The sequence below is a fragment of the Cataglyphis hispanica genome, chromosome 16 (genome assembly GCF_021464435.1).
Source record: "Cataglyphis hispanica isolate Lineage 1 chromosome 16, ULB_Chis1_1.0, whole genome shotgun sequence".
In the NCBI taxonomy this organism is placed as follows: Eukaryota; Metazoa; Arthropoda; class Insecta; order Hymenoptera; family Formicidae; genus Cataglyphis; species Cataglyphis hispanica.
The window spans coordinates 5,238,668-5,258,639 of NC_065969.1; the positions used below are offsets into that span (position 1 = coordinate 5,238,668).

Here is a 19,972-nt window from a genome sequence, read left to right on the forward strand (position 1 = left end):
AAAATTATATTTGATATGAAGGAAGAGGAAATCGAGAATACATGTGTGCGTATGTAACTGGATATTAACACTTCTCATTTGTGAATCCACGCGATATCGATTAGGAAAAGCAATAAAAAAAATAAATAAAAATCCACATGTGTTTTCCCGCACATCCTCTATCCGCGTCGATGATTATTATTATCCGTAGCGCTTGTAGCAGTCCGTTGCGTCACCGCTTCAGTCTGCTCTCGGGCACGCAACAGTGACACGTTTTGTTACAAAAAAAAAAACGCTTTTAATCGCTGGCTTGAGATATGTTTCAACGCATCAGAGGTTACGCCGATAAAAATAACGACAATATAAACGCGATATCGCCTCGCATTATTTATTATTGGAACGCGATAAAATTCTTGGAAAGAGAGAGAATTATTCGACGATTATTCAATTCGCGTACATATTCTCAATGTAATCGAGAATAATATTTTTCTAGCGAAATCGGAAATTTAATTCCAAGCAGCTTCTCTTATATTAAAAATCAAATAAGCTTCTCTCAATAATCGAGTCTTCGGGACCTATATAATCGATCCCTATATAGTGCAATATTCATCAATGTTTCATTAATAATTTTGAAAATGTGACTATTTATTATCGCCGTGTATGTGTATAAATTAAATTTACGTATATAAAGCATCTAGTATCCGCTTTTAGATTGTTGGAGTTTTACTCAAAAGTAATGTACATGCAGTATAAAAAAAAAAGGAAAGAAAAACATGCGCGCAAGTAATTTATAAACGATGTTTATTCCTGCACTGCGTTTTGTGAGCTCGCTTTTACAGTAACGGGAGTAAACCAGTTTTGGTCGTTTATTCGCACTATCTCGCGCGTTTGTTTTTATTTCACACACTGCCTGTATAATAACATATGATGAGGTAAAAACTAAGTACTCTTACAAAACGTAAAATAGAGCACGCGTTTTTTCTTCTTTTCCTTTTTTTATGACAGAGGGAAAGGGGATGGAGAGATTTTGCTTTAAGAGGATCTTATACAATAACATTTACATATATGTCTCATTATATATACACATTTGTTTTTTTTGTGTACTTTCTCCCCCTCATCACCTCACTCGCTTATTACGCCTATATTGTGACTGGCAATTATATTAGAATTGACTAATAAATATGAAGGCGAAAGTACGAGATTATTGAATTCGATCTGCGCTCGTACTGTTTGTGGAGGCTCCGAGTGTTTCAACAAAGAACCTAAGTGGCAAGAATAAAACAATACATTAATCGAAATGAATATTTTTCCCGTAAATATCATTCTAGTAAATTTTTAAAATAAATAATATAAATATATATTCTTTCTCTCTCTCTTTCTCTCTTATTCGTACAATTTTAGACAGTTTCACTTTAGAATAAATCTTCATTTTTATTTACATAACTGGTTAAAATCGCTAAATTCGGTCGCATTTTTAGTGACTTTTTTTCTTTTTTTTTTTTGGACACAATTTTTTTTTTAATTCTAAATTTGATCGCATTTTTAGAGACATCTTATTTTCTCCTTACTTTTCTGTCACAATTTTTTGGATTATTGGATTATATTTTATACATTTAATGATGCTATTCAGTTGTGCACATTAGTTTCAGAAAGTTTTTCTCTTTAAAATAAACTCGTGACAACAGACAGATATACATGCTGCCAGTTTATACCAGTTTATAATCAGTATTATTTGGTGGTATGAAAAAACGCACAAGACATTATCTTATATAAAAGATATAGATTCTAATTATATATATATATATATATATATATATATATATATATATATATATATATATATATATATCTGTGTGTGTGTGTGTGTGTGTGTGTAGCTGTTTCTTTTTATTACCGCTAATAATCGTACACAAAATCGCGAAAACCATTATATCAATAAGTACCAATACTTTCTTTCGCCTTCTTTTTTTACATATCGCGTCTTATTCTACTTAGAAAAAGTGTAAAATCTAGTTTGAGTCTACCTTTCTTAAAATTTTGCTTTTTGCGGCATCTCATATTAAACTTTATTCGTCCACAGTTTTTGCGTGCTCATTAGACTTTCAGCCAATTCCTGTAAAATTTGTATTCATATATTTTTACGTTTCTTATAATTATTATATCGACAAGTGTTCACTGTATTGCGCGATATTAAATAGAAATTGGTACAATTTCCTGGTAACTTGATATGTCACTGAGTGAAAAATATATAGCCTCTAATATTAAAAGTTAATAAACTTCTATTTCTACATGAAAATACATCTACATAAAAAAATAATCCCAATTGCTTCGCTAGTAAGGCTATTAGTTTATTACATTTTAATATCAGGGATGACTCGCGCGCATTCAGACACATTTCTAGAAAGAACGATAGAATGTAATGAACGGAATCAAGGGGATTCTTATCGTTAGTTCTGCACTTATTCAAAGTTTAATGATCAATATTATTTTATATTCGCGATTAGTCATCTAAAAAAAGAGGGAAAGAAACAAACAAAAAACAAAAAAAAATATTATTATTATTTTCAAAAAAGAGCTGAAACAATTCGTGTTTCTCTCGTATATACTTTCATTTTGTTATGTTACTGATAGAAATTATGAACAAGATAAGATAAAATTAATAAGTATAATTTGCATTTTCAATTTAACGTATTACTTGTTAAAGTATATATTTTTTTAGTCAGCGACGCGTGCGAAAAACTAAGGATATAGCTACTATATTTTTGCAGAGAAACATATGATAATTCTTTCTATATAATCTGATTAATAATTCAATAAGAAAATATCGAAAAAATAGATATATATGTATATATACAAAATCTTTTAGAGTCAAAACTTTAATTGTACGGGAAACATTGATCGCAGTATCGTATATACTTTGTACAAGTTGAATATTTTTCGGATTAAAATCGTATAATCGGTATTGGAAAAAACATTGATCAATTTTAAAAGCTATACGATAATTTAATGATTAGGTTATTCGTACTCTTAATCAATGTTTGTGTTAATAATACGATATCGTTATCATGCTTTCGATCGAGAAAAGAATCATCCGTTTTGACTTTTCGATCGCGAATATCTCTTTAAATACTTCTATATACTACTTTATATACTTTTTATACTCTGCTACACTCAACATACAATTTAAATGAAGACCTCATCAATATTTTTTCCATCTTTCCTTTTACCTGCTTTTAAGATTGCTTATGGCAATCTTTTAATTTCCTTTTGCTCCTCCATTTCTGCTAATACACTTTATGCTACGAATACATATAGAGTCATTCGATAGCCAATATGTGAATTTATCATGATATCAGAACCTTATTTGGGCAATGCATATATATCCTATGCTTGTAAATACAAATGAATCGCGGCGTTAATGACTCTGTATGTACATTATAACCCTAAGACAAATAATATATACCACGTCGAGTATATACTTGATATGTTATAATGATGGATATTTGAGCGTAACCTACGATTCAAGAGGCGTTCTTGGCGGCGTATAAGACATCTCCATCGTAATCCCACCGCTGCTGCGCCGAAATCGTGATGGAATGCCCGGGATGTCGATGCTGTTTCGGGGCTTACGCCTGCTGAGATGCCTTTCGACCCATTTTAGCATCGTGAGCACCGAATCCGTGCTAGGCAGACGTCTCTCCGCGGACGTGCGGATAATGTGCGACGATGCCACGCGGAAAGTAGCAGCCATACCTTTCAAGGTCTATGCAGAAACAGATTAAAATTTTCATAATAGAACGCAAAAGAATGTTATTTTTAATGGATTGAAAGATATCGGTGTTTGGGCAGATGTAAAAAAATTCGTACTTTCATCGCATCTTCATCTGTAACATCGTCGCCGGCATATATAATCCTGATACGTTCACTCCAATCTAAACCAAACGCCGTACGCAGAATGTAGATGGAAGCGCTGCCCTTGTTCCATTCGACTGGTGGTTTTGCCTCAATGGCGCAATGCGCGGCACATGCCTTGAATCCAGCGGCCTCGATAAGTTTTTTAGCTTGCTCTATCATCCTGGGACGAATTTCCACTGGTGTCTCGCGATAGTGAAACGTAAGAAGTGCTCCTTTATTTTCGACCCAAGCACCATCCTTGCAAAGCTTTAGCAGACAAATAAATATAAGATATAAAGATATATATATATATATATATATATATATATATATATATATATATCACACACATCAATTTCTTAATTACGCGGAAAAAACATATGATATTTATTTAAAAAATGGATAACGTTATTATAATGATTTTATAGTCATTAGAGAGATTTCAATCGACGGAAAATATTTCAAGTATTACACTATCTCATACATATATATCAATAACATTTCACATACCTGTTCCTGAAGCATCTGCATCAAACTAGCCACTTTTTCCTCAAATTCGGCGGGCATAGGATGTACAAATTTACTACCGTCCGGGTGTAGGATTTCCAATCCGTGATTTCCGGCATATGTGATACCTTCTATTCCGACCATCGATTTCACGTTGTTCACGTTTCTGCCCGATATAATTGCGATGTAAACGTCTGACATGTTGGACAGCCTTTGCAGAACATTTTTTGTTTCAAGCGGTAAAATTGCTAGGTCAGGATGAGTGGCGATGGGCGCTAATGTGCCGTCGTAATCCAAGAGGAGCGCCAATTTATGATTTTCACCGATATACCTAGGGGACATGTGGTTGTCACTGGATCGTTATCTGGCTTTCGTCATGAGTCAGGTAACATTCGCTCGCGCGGGCCCGCCGTCTTTCGAAAAAGCATTTTTCTTCATATCTTTCTCATATGCCCCAAAAACGTATGGATTAGGATATTACAGGATCAATATCCCACATAGCGCAAAATAATGCATTCTTCATCAACGATATACGTACATAAGCGTAGTCATATTATGTCGCTACGCGGCGACGTACCAAAACTCATGCTTAGCTTAGAAATACCACTTGGAAGCGTAATTGATTCGCTTACAATTAGTACTATCTTAATGCAAATTAAAAGTAATCGATTCTATATAATGCAGTAATTCTTAATTTAAGATAATTACTCTCATTTTTTTTTACTTTTGTACATACTTATATATTATACCTTATATGGATATATCCCGTTCATGCGCATGCGCTGGTCGGGCCCAGTCATGCACATCTCTTAACATATATGATACTTACTTGCTCAAGTAATCGTCGAAATCATCCATAGTCACGGGCTGCATTGTGGTAGCACCCACGGAATCGTGTTCCTCGAGCGATCCCATCACCTGAAGGAAGGACTTCATCCAGTAGTTGACATCGTATATCTTCTCACGTCGACGTAAATGATTCATTCTTAACGTACGTTCATCTTCGGGCATGGTAAGAGCTCTATTTAAACATATCATGTTTTATTTAACTTTGTTGCTGTTAATTTTTTCAATGCATCTTAAAATGATTAAAATTGAATAATAAGACTGCCGAGAAGCGAAATTTTTAATTACATGGATAGTTTTCAAATTAATTTTATTATATAATAAAAATAAATATATACCTGTGAATCACTTCCGCAGCTTCGTCAATTTCATAAGGATTGCAAATCAGGGCCTCGTGCATCATCTCACCGGCACCGGCAAATGGCGATACTATCAGCACTCCCGGTGGCTTATTGATTTGACAAGCGACAAATTCTTTAGCAACTAAATTCATGCCATCTCTAAGTGGCGTGACGAGAGCAACGGCAGCGTCTCTGTAGAATGCCGCTAATTCGTCCTGGCTCACGCAGCCGTAAATATAACGTATGGGTGACCAGTTGGGTGTTGTGAAGCGACCGTTTATACAACCGATCAGTTGATCCATCTCGAGCTTCAGATCCTGATATTCACGAACATCGGTGCGTGAAGGCACTGCAATTTGCAACATTGTTACCTGCAACACGATTGAATATGCTTGTTCAATACTGTTCTGATATTTCAGATTAATTAATACGGAACAACTTGCGTTATGTATATACGAGCAGACGCATTTGAACAGACCTGTTCACGGTGCTCGGGATGTTTCTCCAGTAGCATCTCGAAGGCTTTCAATCTATGAACAAGACCCTTGGTATAATCAAGCCGGTCGACGCCAAGAACAATCTTCTGATTCGACTGCATGACCTTGGTGGCAGTCTCTGCCAATGAGACGAATCTGTCGAACGGAATGCCGATTGGCAGTGGTCTTACTCGTACTGTCCTGCCTCCATGTTCGACTAGCAAATTCTTACGATCCACCCTACAGCCGAGGCACCTCTGGCAGCAATCGACAAAGTTCAGACAATAATCCTGAATGTGAAAACCTACCATATCGCATCCTAGACAAATAAATGAGATACAAATAAAAAATTAGTTAAAAAGTTTTAATTTAAGAAAATCCTAAAAAATATTAACAAAATCACTTACCAAGCATACCCTGCAGAATCTCATCCGCCCACGGAAATAGTCTGAAGATGTCCCATGGTGGGAAGGGTATATGAAGGAAGAAACCTAATTTGAGCCTGAGATTTTTCTCGTCGGCCGCTTGTCTGATCCAATTGGCGGCTAACATCAAGTGATAATCATGAACCCATACCAACGGCGTGCCGTTCGGCTGGTTCTCCTGTTCTTTATGAATTTGTTCCAAGGCGCCGACCTGCAACGACACATTCGTTGAAATAGTTGAGAAAAATTACTCACTTTTTAATTCGTTTATATGATTTTGCTTCATACTATAAGAAAATAAATATTGGCTGCAATTGATTGAAACAAAAATATTGTTCTCGAATCGTAAAAAAACAATCAATACTAATCATCACAAGCATACAATCGTACCGTTTTAGCGGCAAACTGTTCGTTGACCACGGAATACGCACGCCAGTGATCGGCGATGAAGGTCGCCCGATCCGGCATAGAGTGGAAGAGTGGCCAGAAGGTACCATTGCAGCATCCGTTGTAATACGAATCAAAGATGCCGGGATCAACGTGTACCGCGACAACCTGCAAACAAAAAAAAGAGTGATTTGAGGTGATAAAATTACGCGATCACTTTTCGCGATTATTTTATTGCGATACTTCTCGTCGAAATAAAAAGACATGTTTTCCGAAGTTTACCACATTGTACTCGGACATTCGAAAGATATCTCGAATGTCTGAAAAGGATATCGCGATATGAGAAACTAGACAGGGCGATAACAAAAAATGGGACAAAGAAGATGAAATAAAGGCTGAGACTGACGGATCGGAAGTGCATAAAGTTCAGTTTCGTGTCCGATAATCGACTTCCCCTTCGTTAATACATTGTCTCTCCTTATCCCACAACTTTTTGTTATTTTATTCGCAATATTACCCCTTCTTTATTTCCGATCAAGTATGAAAACAGGCTACAAAAAAGATCAGTCTTTGCTTGACGCAAACCGACAATCGCCGACAAGCGATAAGGCGATTTAATGCTTTTTCGAACGATAGACACAATCAATCGAGACTGCCGTTTGTTATTCCTTCCACGGATATCGCCGGTCCACATTAATTAAGAGAGGTCAGGGAAAGCGTCTCTTTTCTTCATCGCCTATATATTCACGGCTGGATCAAGAATCGGTCGCACATTTGTTATCGTTTCCTTCGTTCGAGAATTCTCGTCGTCGCGAAGTTGCTTAATCGCGCGATACGATAAATATATCAATTTCACTGACACTTTCTTCAATCGAGCAGAATCGGGAGGAAACAAGCGATGACCTCGATGAAGTTTAACTTGAAATGGATATCGCAACAAAGTATCAGAATTATTAATTAAACAGTACTTTCATATAATAGAAGTCATAAAATATGTTACCAATTTAATTAAGAAAGCATGTTTTATAAACTCTTCGCATGTTTCGAAACGCATTTGATGCAACGTCATTCGACGATTTTTTTGATTATACTTCGTACAGTATAAATCGCAAATCGATCGATTATCATTATTATCGATAATAACGCTGGAGAGGCTACAAAATATTATTTGTAAAAACGAATCAAACGAGAGAAGATATAAATTTTCAATTCTTGGAAATAAATAATTCTTGGAAAAGATTTCACACAATTATTTCAGAGCAATAATTTTAGATGTTTTTTTCGTCATTATATCCATTATTTAGAAGGAAGGCAAGAGGGGCAGGATAAATCACGTAATATAATCGATTTTTTATGTGACATATAGAAAAACATATCTTGCACCATTATTTCGTTCAACAGCCTATATAGAAATATAACGTAAACATTTTAATTGCTCGTTATCGTGTGCACATTCCACGTGACATGATAGTCGGCTTTGCCCCCTTGTAACGTTGTTTTTCCCTTTCATCTTCTTTGTTTCTTATATATGTGCGCTCCTCGTGTTATGTAAACATATTATTGAACGTCCCAGTCGCGATAGACATAAAGATAGGACTGCTAAGAGGAGAACGGGAGAAATACGCAAATGTTGATGGTGAAACTGACGTAAGAAAAGTAGAAAAAAAAAAAATTCTATAGCTCATATAATTTTTTTATCAGAAAGATAAAAATAATATATAATCCAATATAAAAAGATGGTTTTTTTCTTCAATATTTCAAGCACGTGCTCGTTGAGTAATCACTGAGCATTGCACGTAAGTCGCTTGTCGTCACAGAACAATTCGTTGCATAAAAACTTATTTACTTAACGATAATGGTCGCGCCATGCAGCCTACGACTCTAATAATCGTCATCGTTAATTAAACGATATTATAGGCTATCGTTCGGACATTGTTATCGGCGATATTGAAAAGCTCTCGCCTGCGCAATATATTCACGTGATCTCCACTGCGACGTCTGCGTGGGTGTAATCCATGCTTAATCTTCGTCGATAGTTTTAATCGTCGTTGATAGCGCTAAAGACTTAGCAAAAGTTATCATCTATGATGATAGAGATGTAGGGGCTCGTAACGCGTCATGCAATGATAACCCTACGCGAATCGCGACCCCGCGATACGAATATCCATTACATTGGATCACAGCCAGCCAGGATTTCGGATTCATTTCGTGCAACAAATTTTCGAATCCAAAGATTGATTGTCGTCAAATGTATGTATTTATCATTTAAAATTTATTTTTTTCTGAAAAATGGAAAACAATAAGCAATAAATAATAAATATATCTTACGATAAATCAAAATTCCTGGATTCCTTTATGAACCCCGTCAATCTATAGAACTAAATCTGAATCAAGATCTTTGTTTGTTTCTTTTTCAATTTCCAAGATGACAAATGATTTTATTCTATAAACGCGTAACTATATCTTTAAGTTTGTGTCATTTCTGTATTCGTATTTTTCGCAGTAAAAATTTTCATGATATTATATATGTTATTATATTATTTTAATCTACATTAACGACAAAATAATTTTCAATGATTAATAAGTAGATAGTATGTTATTACTCGTTATAAGCTAAATATATTTTGCATATTGAAAGAAAATAAAATGATCGTTTATCAGTAAACATAGTCACAGTGCTCTTGCCGGAAAATACGCGATATCGCCGTGAAAACAATCTATAAATAAGCTGTTTTGAATTGTCACCGAACTTTTCAACGAAGAGAGGGAAGGCAAAGGGCATCGCCGAATCGATCTGTTGCATTAATTATTTTTCTCGACTGTGCAAGTGATTCTCGTGTTATGCTGCTCTAACAATGTATTTTTTGTAAACAATTGGAGCAATTAATTTTAATGATCAATTAAATAGATATACTAATAAAATATATTCTTTAATTATTGATCGAGAATAATATAGATCCTAGTTATGTTGTAAATAGAAGATAAGAAAAAAGATATTATATATTGGAAAGGAAGAGTTTTCGAGACGTTTGACAGTATGGAATATTACAGGTTGATTGGGGAGGGGAACAGTGACTATTCTCTCCGCCACGCGGTATACTGTCAATGCCAAGGTTAGCGAAATCTGCGCAATATGAGCGAAATCGACGCAATATTTCGTTTGAACAAAATTCAATAAAACACCAAAATGCATTTGGTTCAAAAATATTCGAATTAACTCACCTTCCGAGACAACAGACCGGCCGTAGGTGTACGATCGTTGGGATCAGATTCGGGGATCGGTTCGTTCGGATTTTCCATGTGCATACCCGGCCATCCGACCCAGACCCCATTTCCGCTTATGACAACCGGTGCTACAGCGGTCACTAGACCACCGGCGCTATAAAAACAAAGAATTTATAAGGAAATGTATTACATATAAACATAAATAAAAATATAAAAAAGACATCTATGAAAATAAATTAAGACAAATAAATCTAAAATACGTTTTTGTTGTGCAGTGCAGCATATTAAATTATTTACTATTTGATCACTAGATGAATTTCTTTTTGATTTTGCATAAATTAGTCACACCACATAACGTAATTATATCTTGACTATACAATAATTCTGATACCGTTAGCTTGTCAACAGAATACATCCATCTATTTTAAAGTGATGTAGAGTTTCAATTATATCTGATATTTTACATCGATCGCCTTCTATTTCATATTAATAAAAACGGATAGATAAATTGAGAGATGGTATTAAGTACGTTTTCAAATGCACTGTCAACTATTTTCCATTTCAATATATAAATCAACAAAAATATATGCATACAACAGAAAAACAATAAATATAAAAATTCGAACATATTTATTATTCGAGATGAAATAAATAATTAAAGAGTTTAGTGCTAGGAAATATTTACGGTCGATTTGTAATAATATATTTGCAATGAATATCAAATAACGTTATTTATTTAAAATGTTTACCAGAAAAATCAATATCGAAACAACTGTATCTTATGTAAGGCAAGTACTTTATAAAAAATTATTTAAGTGTCAATATATTACGGAAAATGTATCTAAACTCATCGCTATTATTTTTTTATTTGATTATTTTCGCATTAAAAAATGTATCCTTTGCATTTAATAATATGTAAGGATGAAGAACGGATGCAATTATGATGTATTATTAAACCACCTGAGTAACTCTGAGAAATTCACACGGATTTTTGCAGAGATATTATCATTATAATTAATTAATTATACATTTAACAAACATAGGAGCTATCAAAGCCGACATTGAATATAATGACCAACTCGTTTACGTAATGTACAATCGCGTCATTGGTTGTGTTCGCCTCGTCCATGATCGAGAGATTTCTTAAAAGCACGTGTATAAATGCGCGCAAATGCGTGATGACGCCGTGACCTTCCGGAAATCGCTTCAATATTATTATTTCTTTTTGTCTTTCTAATTCTTACGCTAATTACACGATTAGTTTGTTAACGCATATTTATTCGCTGTCGTACGAATCTGCTATATACTAAAATCACGATTGTTTTTCTCCAGAAATTAATGAAAGAATTCAAAGATCGAAGAAAATGTGTCTGAAATATCCTATAAACAAAAGATTGTGTGCTATACTTTATTTATGATTACCCGTCGATCTTTACGCATTGCTGGAAAATATCGCATTAAAACCTATCCAAACAGATTTGCATAATTGCATGAGCATATGCATCAGGAAATTGATTATATCCATAAGCAAATGCATAAAAAAAATAGACCAATATCTTTATGCATATATTTATGTGATTATACACATCCGGCTGAATAAGCTCTTTACCTACAATTGAAATACGGATCTGATATTTGACTTCAAATTGTAAGAGCCATTCTACAATACATCGCAAATGTTCTGTCGCCAAACGCGAAGCGATAGCAACTAGTTGAAAAGTGCTATTTCCGATTTTAGGCTTGGCAGTTGCAGTTGCCAAAAAAGGTAAAAGTTGCCTCTCCTTTGGCAACCGCAACTTCACGATTGACGATAGAGCATTCGCGTATTGTAAGTCCTCTCTCATATAAATGAACGGATAAATGTTTACAAACGGCAGGATGACGTTGTTTCTTATCACAATCAATACTTTTATTGTGAGTGACCGTAATTATTATGTCTACATCTCGTCGCGATTTTATAACAATAGAGAAATTATCGTCGATTTATATGTATATATATATACATATATATATATATATATATATATATATATATATATACATATATTCGATTATTTTATATCAATCTCGCTATATCATTTCATGTGGCACAACATGGAGCGCGATATGCCAGAAGAAAAAAAAGTGAGAAAAGATTATATATTTATATAATAGATAAGAGAACGATTGAATGTATGTGGGGATGTGATAATACAATCCAGGCGCGTAATCAAATATATTGATACGTCTCTTATCGAATTTAATCGGTTCTCGTAGATTATCGGTTTGTAAGGCAATAATTGGTAATGACAGATCATTCGCGTTAGTAAATAATTTTTTACGATTCGGCGCGAATTTCTCGCGCGCTGCTGTACGCGATTGATAGAGATGATAGCGTGGGTGTTCAGGAGCACAACACGCAAGTGTGACCGGTAGACACGAGGTAGACACGTGCGATTATGACGCGGCAAATATGCGTTTCACTGGCAAGTGCTTCGAAAAATTCGCGATAATTATACTTATCAAACGACTTGTATACACTTCATTAATTGATTATCTTTTCGTGCCGAAGATATTTTATTTCGTCATTTCATATAGCCCAATGGTAATTACGTATTTGAGAAATACATCGGAAATAATGTCGAAAAAAATATTATCGTTATCATTCGCGAAATAATGAAACAAGCGTCGAAAAATATCATTCTTCTAAAAATTAAATAAAATTGATTTATATGAGAAAAACAGACTGTAAATAATACAATTGAAGTGCAACTTACCAAATAACTCATTAATTAATCTTTGGAAATAAAATTATATTTTTCGATGTTGGAAAAATTGAAAATTTTTCTTCGTATAATGTGAAGAAATTAAATAAAATAAGAAAAAATATAACTAGACAATAAATTGAATATGACCAGTCATCAATTAATAATTTTTCAAAGTTTTGTATCATATTTTGATGTCAAAGAAGAAGAAGTGAGTAAAGAGCACAAATAAGAAATTGCATTACTCTTCTAACTAATCTACTCCTATCAGTCAGAAATACACAAATTGCGCGTGACATTTTGTAAGAACATTAATATTTGTATTCCGCAAATACGATTAGATTACACTCGTTAAAAAAATTATTTTGAATATGATTAAGAGAAAAAGAGATACGTATTTCACGTTCGTTCGCCAAATGATACAAATAGCGCTCGTTAATTTTTTTTCTCCCTTTTTCTTATCAATTCAATTAATTATCTCAATTCTTATCGCGCCAATTATCTTTGATCATTTTTTTGCGACATACATCGTATTTTCTCGATCTTTGCTTTCGACGAATACGAACTATTGACTGACAGTGACTCTTACGTTGACATACGCAAACACTGTCACATCTGATATTCCAAGTCGTATTGTTAAATATTTACCGAATATAAAGAGAATCTTAAGAATCTATTTTATTCTATTTTATTCTACGAGAGTTTTAAGCGAGCTTTGTCACTCGCATTATCATTTCCATTACATGATGTGTTATTATTGACTGCATCCGCGTATATATGCCATATGTTTATTTTTCATTAATAAAATATTATTATTTTATATAATGCATTTCTTTCCGAAAAACCGCTTTTTCGTTATACTCCGCGTCTTTTTATCACTTGATAAAATGTACGATATACATTAATTTAAACCATTCCATTCTGAGATTCGAATTTTTGTCAAAAACATCTAAATATCATCGAGATAAGAAAAAGAAATTTCTTCATCACTAAGTTTTATTATAAGACCGATGCAAGCGAAATCATCTCTATTTTGTGGCAAATATGCTGTTAACGGCATGTAGTTTCTCGAGAAACGTGGTTAAACTAAATAACAGTGATGTAACAACTCTTTATATCTATGTACATAATCCTATCAATCCATCATGTTTGTTATCTCGAGCTATGTTCCTCGTAAAAATGTAAATAAAAATAAAAGCGTAAAAATAAAAAAAAACAAAATGCAAAACAACACGAGTTTTAAAACAATGTAATTTTAAACATTATAAATAAAATGTTACGATTGTATCATTCGATTGTAAATATATAAATAGCAAAGAAAATTCGAGCAAGAAACCGTAAGAGTATATAGTTTATTTGTATATTATAAAAGAAAATGCAATATATAGGGAAATATAATAAAAAAACGCATCCTTTGATATTCTTAAAGTATAAAATTAAAGCAGCAACAGTGATGTAAAAATTTCATAGTAAATTAAAATGGCAAATACATACATAATTAACGCATGTACGTGAAAGTCAATTGTTTATATATAAATTTAGCAGAATGTAAATGAGAAAAGTAAAATAATATAAGAATAATCGCGGCACTTAAAGTGCGATGAAGATATTGACAAATCATCAATTACAAAATAACAAAAAACGGATTTTTTGAATAAAATCCATCCACGTTTATACGTAGTCTTATGCGATACACCGACATCTGAGATTTCGCTAAAGAGGCTATATATATATATATATATATATATATATATATATATATATATAAATTTTTTTTAACAATAAACAACAAGAGTTACACTAACCTGGCTTTGCGTTCCAGCTGACCGGTCGTCTCGTTCCTCTTTAGCACAAACGGCAACCTGTTGCTCACGACGATCATGCTCCCGTTGGAGGTGAAGCTACCTGGTTCTGTAGACATGATTGACGTGATGAATTTACGAAAACGTAAAAATAAAAAGAGAAAAAAGATGTCAATGAGTGGCCGCGGTCTCCTTGTTCACACGAAACGTCGTATCACGTGCAACCACGTGCGTACAGACTCGCGGCGAAAGATGCGGCTTTTTTATTCTCTCGCTCCACGCAGTTTCTCTCTGTATCTCTTTTTCTCTCTCTCTCTCTCTCTCTCTTTCTCGATCTCTATCTCTCTGTCTCTGATAGATCGTGGTTCGCGATCACCTGCGCGCAAATACTTTTCGCTGCTCGACTTCTTTGATGTTACTGTCGCTCTTGGCTGGGATCCATAGTTCCCCGACTTACAAATCGAGGGTTCTAAGGAGAAAAAAAAAAAATCCAGCGAGCGTACGAGCGAGCGGGTAATAAGTGATTTGCGGTGCGTCGCCTTGCGTGGCCGAGACAACACTGAAGCAATGCGTTAACGTCGCGCTTTATTCCTCTTAGCCGGCGCGACCATTTGGTCCAAAGTGCATTCCCTATAATCGTATCAATCGACGGAGGCCGCGACCTTTCAGCCACCCGCACGACTGCCCTCTCGACCGTCGTCGTCGTCGCTGCCGCGTCATCTCGATCAAATAACGAGCTGTCGTGACGTTACCGCCATCACCGTTCGGATGCATCGCGACGTAAACACATTCCGGGGGGGGGAGGGGGGGATTCCCTTCTTGCTCCATGCAACCATGATATCGCGCGGGAATAGCTCGCTCGATCCGCTCTACTGTGATTACCTCGTGGATCCTTTGCGATACATTTGTCACAGCGGATTTTGACGATCACATATGTTCGACGACGTACTACCGGGACCGATTATCGGACGGACAGGTGATAGACCGCTCGAGACCGTACGATCGATCACTGACCACGGATACTGATCGACTACCATCGACGCGCGTTCTCCATCTCGGGTAGCTTGGGCAGTTGGCCTTCTTTCGCGCGCGACATCTGCATTATGCTGCAATTTTGGCAGATCGTGCAGCAATGACAGCGTATTTACGGAAATCGCCCTGCCTCACAGCCGATTTAATCCGTAACTAATGAGGATGCTATTTATTTTTAGGGTCATGACTATGCTGAAAACTAAATTATTACGGATCACAGAAATTCTTCCATTTGTCGATTGAATATTTTTGTTTTTCTAAATTGACCGATTTATCTTGCTAATTTCCTTACACGAGGATGAGATAATCTCATATATTTCTCCTTTTTGTAGACAAAGGATTAGACTCAAAGAGTAATAAAAGAATATTGTTTTCTTTCCATAATCTTTTAATAGCTTTACATGACGGAAAAATCAGAACGATCGGCGAAACATCGATCGTTATTTTCGTGATAAACGTAGGAGAAAAGTCTAGGAGATGAGTCACTCGCGTCTCAACGTGAAGCATATGGCTAAAAATATTTACGATTGCAAGTACATTTGAAAAAAACGTTATCATCACGTTGCGAACGCGTGTTTTACTGCCATCATCGGCTCAAGACACACGGCGAGCCATGGAAAATTGGCACGCGTCGCGCACGCGGTATATGCGTTTTAGTCTATACGGAAGTAGATGTTTATCGCTCGAATGGATTACATGATGTGAGAGCGAGGAGAGAGAGAAAGAGAGAGAGAGAGAGAAAACTACAAGAAAACGTTATCTTTCGTCCTCAAAATGTCACGACGAATGGGATAAGTCGTGCGTCACGCAAATTTTTACGTCGATATGCATCGATCAGCGAATAGATCAATTGTATCGAAATGCGAACGACGATCTATACATTAGCACGTGTAAAGAACGCAAACAACTTTCGAAATATGCATTTCAATTTAACACTGATACGCCGGTTGTTATAAAGTGTGCGAACTTAATAAACATAAAATCTCGTACGTATTCTAATCACGTGTAATTTTTTTTCAAACTGTTTGACGCATTTTAAAATTACTTGCATGACTTAAATATTATTCTGTGTACTTTTTCGATCGAGTATAAGATTGCACGTCGATATTTGTTGAATCTTTTCATAGTTTTGCAAACTTTTCAAAAACTATAAAAATGTGAGGAAAAAATTATTAAAATATAAAATGAGATTTTGTTCGCTTATTTCTACGTCTATTTATTTACGTCTATTAATGAAAGATATCTTTTGTAAATTTCGCGGTTTTTTCCGTTCTTATCAATGGAAATTGTAAAAATTAATATCGTAAATGTAATCAGACAGATTAGATCGTATCATGCTGGGAAGTATTTTAATCATCTTTTTATCTTTTCGTAGAGAGATCTAAAATATGATCTAAGATCATAAATTGATAACATAAAACACACTTAATTGCAACTAATCAAAGGATTTAAGTGGAATCAGTCGAATTGATATCAATTTTCTTTCAGATCCCCATCTTTCAACGATTATCTAATTTATGTGCTATATATATATATATATATATATATATATATATATATATATATATATAATTTTTATCCATTATCTTGTACGTTTCTTCTAAATAGAATTCACTATACATTCGATTGCTGATCTCTGTTTTAGTCAGCTCGATATCACTCCGGCTGTAAATATATTGGCTTATGAAGTAATTATTTTATGCAGATAAGCATTGGACATTGGAATGCACAATAGAAACAACATGACCCTTCAACCGCGCGGTAAGACTATAAATGCTAAGAAATATGATAAGCACTCGTATTGATATCTTGAAGTATTAAAAAATCCGGCATAACCGCCAGAGTACCGACGATTTCTGGTTTCTACGGAAAATAGAAACAAAGTTTTTTTCTTCATGTATCATGAGAGAGGTTATTGTTGCAAAACTCGAATCAAACTGAACTAGTGTTTCTTTAAAAATTTCTGTTAAACTTTTCTTAAATAGTTTTCATTACTCATATTATTCATTATATTTGTTATCCATTGTTGTTTAATTACCGATCGTAATTGCAAATCGTTACGCAAGTTCTTGAATATGAATAATTTTGATTATCATTCACCTAAAAAAAAAAAAAAACTACATCAAAGACATAAAAATAAAAGAAAATATCAGAAAGAAAATATACCAAGGTAACGAAGCAGGGACTTGCTTTGCGATGTGTTGAATGCAAATAAATAATCGAGTAGCGTCTTTGCAATCCTGGAGACTCGGGCATTACATTATTTGAAACTTCTATTATATTAATCTTCACGTTCCTACAACATTTTCAATTTGTTATTTTTTTATATGTTATTATCTTTACAATAATGGAGTCTTCGTTGCAATTACTCTCAAGCATTGCTTGGGAAAAAAGTTTGCATCGAGGAAAAAAATAGGTCAACAATATATTTCAAGAAATTAAAAATTCGATCTATCTGTACGTTGAAATTAATTAAACATATATAACAGGAAAGCTATAACTTTTTAAATATAATATATGTAATAAAATGATATAATAAAAATATAGATACATCAAACAAAATCTTTTCATACCATTTACAATAAAACTTTTGAAATTGAATACTTATGATACGTACTCTGTGTTACACAAAAGAAGCACTTTATCGTGTAAAGTAATAATAATAATATAAGCGGCAAACCTTGACGCGTCATTGGAATCATGAAAGGTAGGCGCATTCCATTTATATATATCGGTTAAATTCAAATTCTTTCGTAATCATGATCGGAAAGAGTCGTCGAAAAATCGCACATGTTCGGCGAACTTCGGCTCAGTGACGTCACGTTGAAACGAGCGCGAAAAGTTGAATTTATATATATGTTTATATATATGTATTTGACATTCGCGATTCAATCGATTATTATTCGAGTTCCATTCAATCGCTAAATTATAATTTTCTACAAAATAATGCGATCAATTGAGTGACCTTAATAATAAAATCTATCATCTACTCACGTGCCTATATTCTTTTAAGCTTCCAGTAATATATGTCCTTTTTCTTTATTCAATACAAAAGCTTACATATATAAGCATATTTCACTTTCAACGCAGGCAATAAAAGAAAATGCAGCAAAGATCATACTTATGAATGAAAGGCCAAGATTGCATCATATTCGAAAAAGCACACAGCCGAAATTAATCGATAACAGCTTACATACGAATATATCTAATTTTTGGAGTCCTTTGTAGATTCTTTATATTGATATTAAAATGAGCGACATATTGACGAAAAATCGCGTCGAAAGTCGCGATTGACAACAATGGATTCGCGCCATTTTTGCTCATAGTTCCAGGAACAAATCGCACATTAGAGCCAATGTCGCAACATTTTGTTATTTGATTGAAACTGTAAATTCATTATTTTTTCACGCGATATAAAAAGAGATATAAAAAGAGATGGACTTTAGGCGATCCATTCTGTTTACGAGTAATTATAGAGATTATTTTATAGCGTGTCTATTGCATCGAGATGCAAGGTCGCCGATAACATGTATTGGTTTCAAATTCCCGATTATACATATATAAGCGATCTAAAAATAGAAAGGGCTCGCCGGCTTACTTCATTCAAACATTGTCAGCGCGCAATCGTATCTCCTTTTCGATAATTTAACTTCTTTTTGCGACAAGCAAAAAAGGCGTAAAAAAATTCATCCGTTGAAAAAAAACGCGATCGGCATTTGCATGATCGCGTCTTTTTATTAACCTACTGACTCATCATGCTAACGACATATCATGCAAGGGAACAAATGACAGATCGACCTGGGACAACCCACCTCAACAATTCGACTGTCGTTCTTTATTCGTTTCGTATGACGGCGCTCAAATGTACGCGCGTTGTTGTTCTCAGATCTCCTCAGATTATTTCGGAATGACGAGATACGAATCTCGATTTCAAGCTTCTTCGATACGGGCACTGTTGGGCACTGTGCGTACTCCAACCGTGTATACCGGCGAATGACGACGACGGCGACGTCGACGACAACGGGCGACGACGGCGACAACGGCGACAACAGCGGCGTTAATTAGTATCTTCTCGAGAATCGCGTACTTTCGAGAAGGTAACGCGAACTATAATTGGAACCTGGTGCCCTCCTTCGCGAAACTTCCAAGCGAAGCCAGTCGATTGCTAACCCGGCACGGTCTGCCAACTGGAAGCAAGGAATATCCTTAGCGGCGTTATTTCTAGTGAAAAGTTACTAGAGATGCCGAATCTCTCTACGATTGGTGAAAATCTTCGAGACCAACACCGAGCGTGAAAAGGCGCCTTTAAAAATT

At 34.8% G+C, this 19,972-nt stretch overlaps 1 protein-coding gene across 6 annotated transcripts; it reads right to left on the reverse strand.

The window, feature by feature from the left end:
- Nucleotides 1–763: 763 nt before the first annotated feature.
- On the reverse strand, nt 764–19,660 carry LOC126855658 (uncharacterized). Of its 6 annotated transcripts, XM_050603497.1 has the most exons (13): nt 19,471–19,660; nt 17,825–17,954; nt 14,630–14,735; nt 10,078–10,234; nt 6,859–7,023; nt 6,451–6,679; nt 6,046–6,362; nt 5,565–5,938; nt 5,210–5,401; nt 4,384–4,711; nt 3,847–4,140; nt 3,498–3,742; nt 764–1,241 (listed from the first exon to the last, which is right to left on the reverse strand). In XM_050603497.1, exons 3-13 carry the CDS (start codon nt 14,704–14,706, stop codon nt 1,181–1,183), a joined length of 2,439 nt encoding a protein of 812 aa, XP_050459454.1. In that variant the 5' UTR covers nt 14,707–14,735; nt 17,825–17,954; nt 19,471–19,660; the 3' UTR covers nt 764–1,180. The 6 variants fall into 6 exon arrangements, 5 of the variants coding, with proteins under 5 accessions (XP_050459454.1, XP_050459455.1, XP_050459453.1 ...); XR_007688278.1 differs by lacking the exons at nt 17,825–17,954; nt 19,471–19,660 and adding an exon at nt 2,004–2,092 and having other exon boundaries at nt 14,630–15,490; XM_050603498.1 differs by lacking the exon at nt 17,825–17,954.
- Nucleotides 19,661–19,972: the final 312 nt, after the last annotated feature.

Coding starts and splice junctions, on each gene's coding strand:
- LOC126855658 (XM_050603495.1), bottom strand. CDS start 14,745: ATGTCTACAGAACCAGGTAGCTTCACCTCCAACGGGAGCATGATCGTC. Junction 4,141..4,383: donor TGCAGATGCTTCAGGAACAG/GTATGTGAAATG, acceptor TGTCTGCTAAAG/CTTTGCAAGGATGGTGCTTG. Junction 1,242..3,497: donor CCAAGAACGCCTCTTGAATC/GTAGGTTACGCT, acceptor CTTGCCACTTAG/GTTCTTTGTTGAAACACTCG.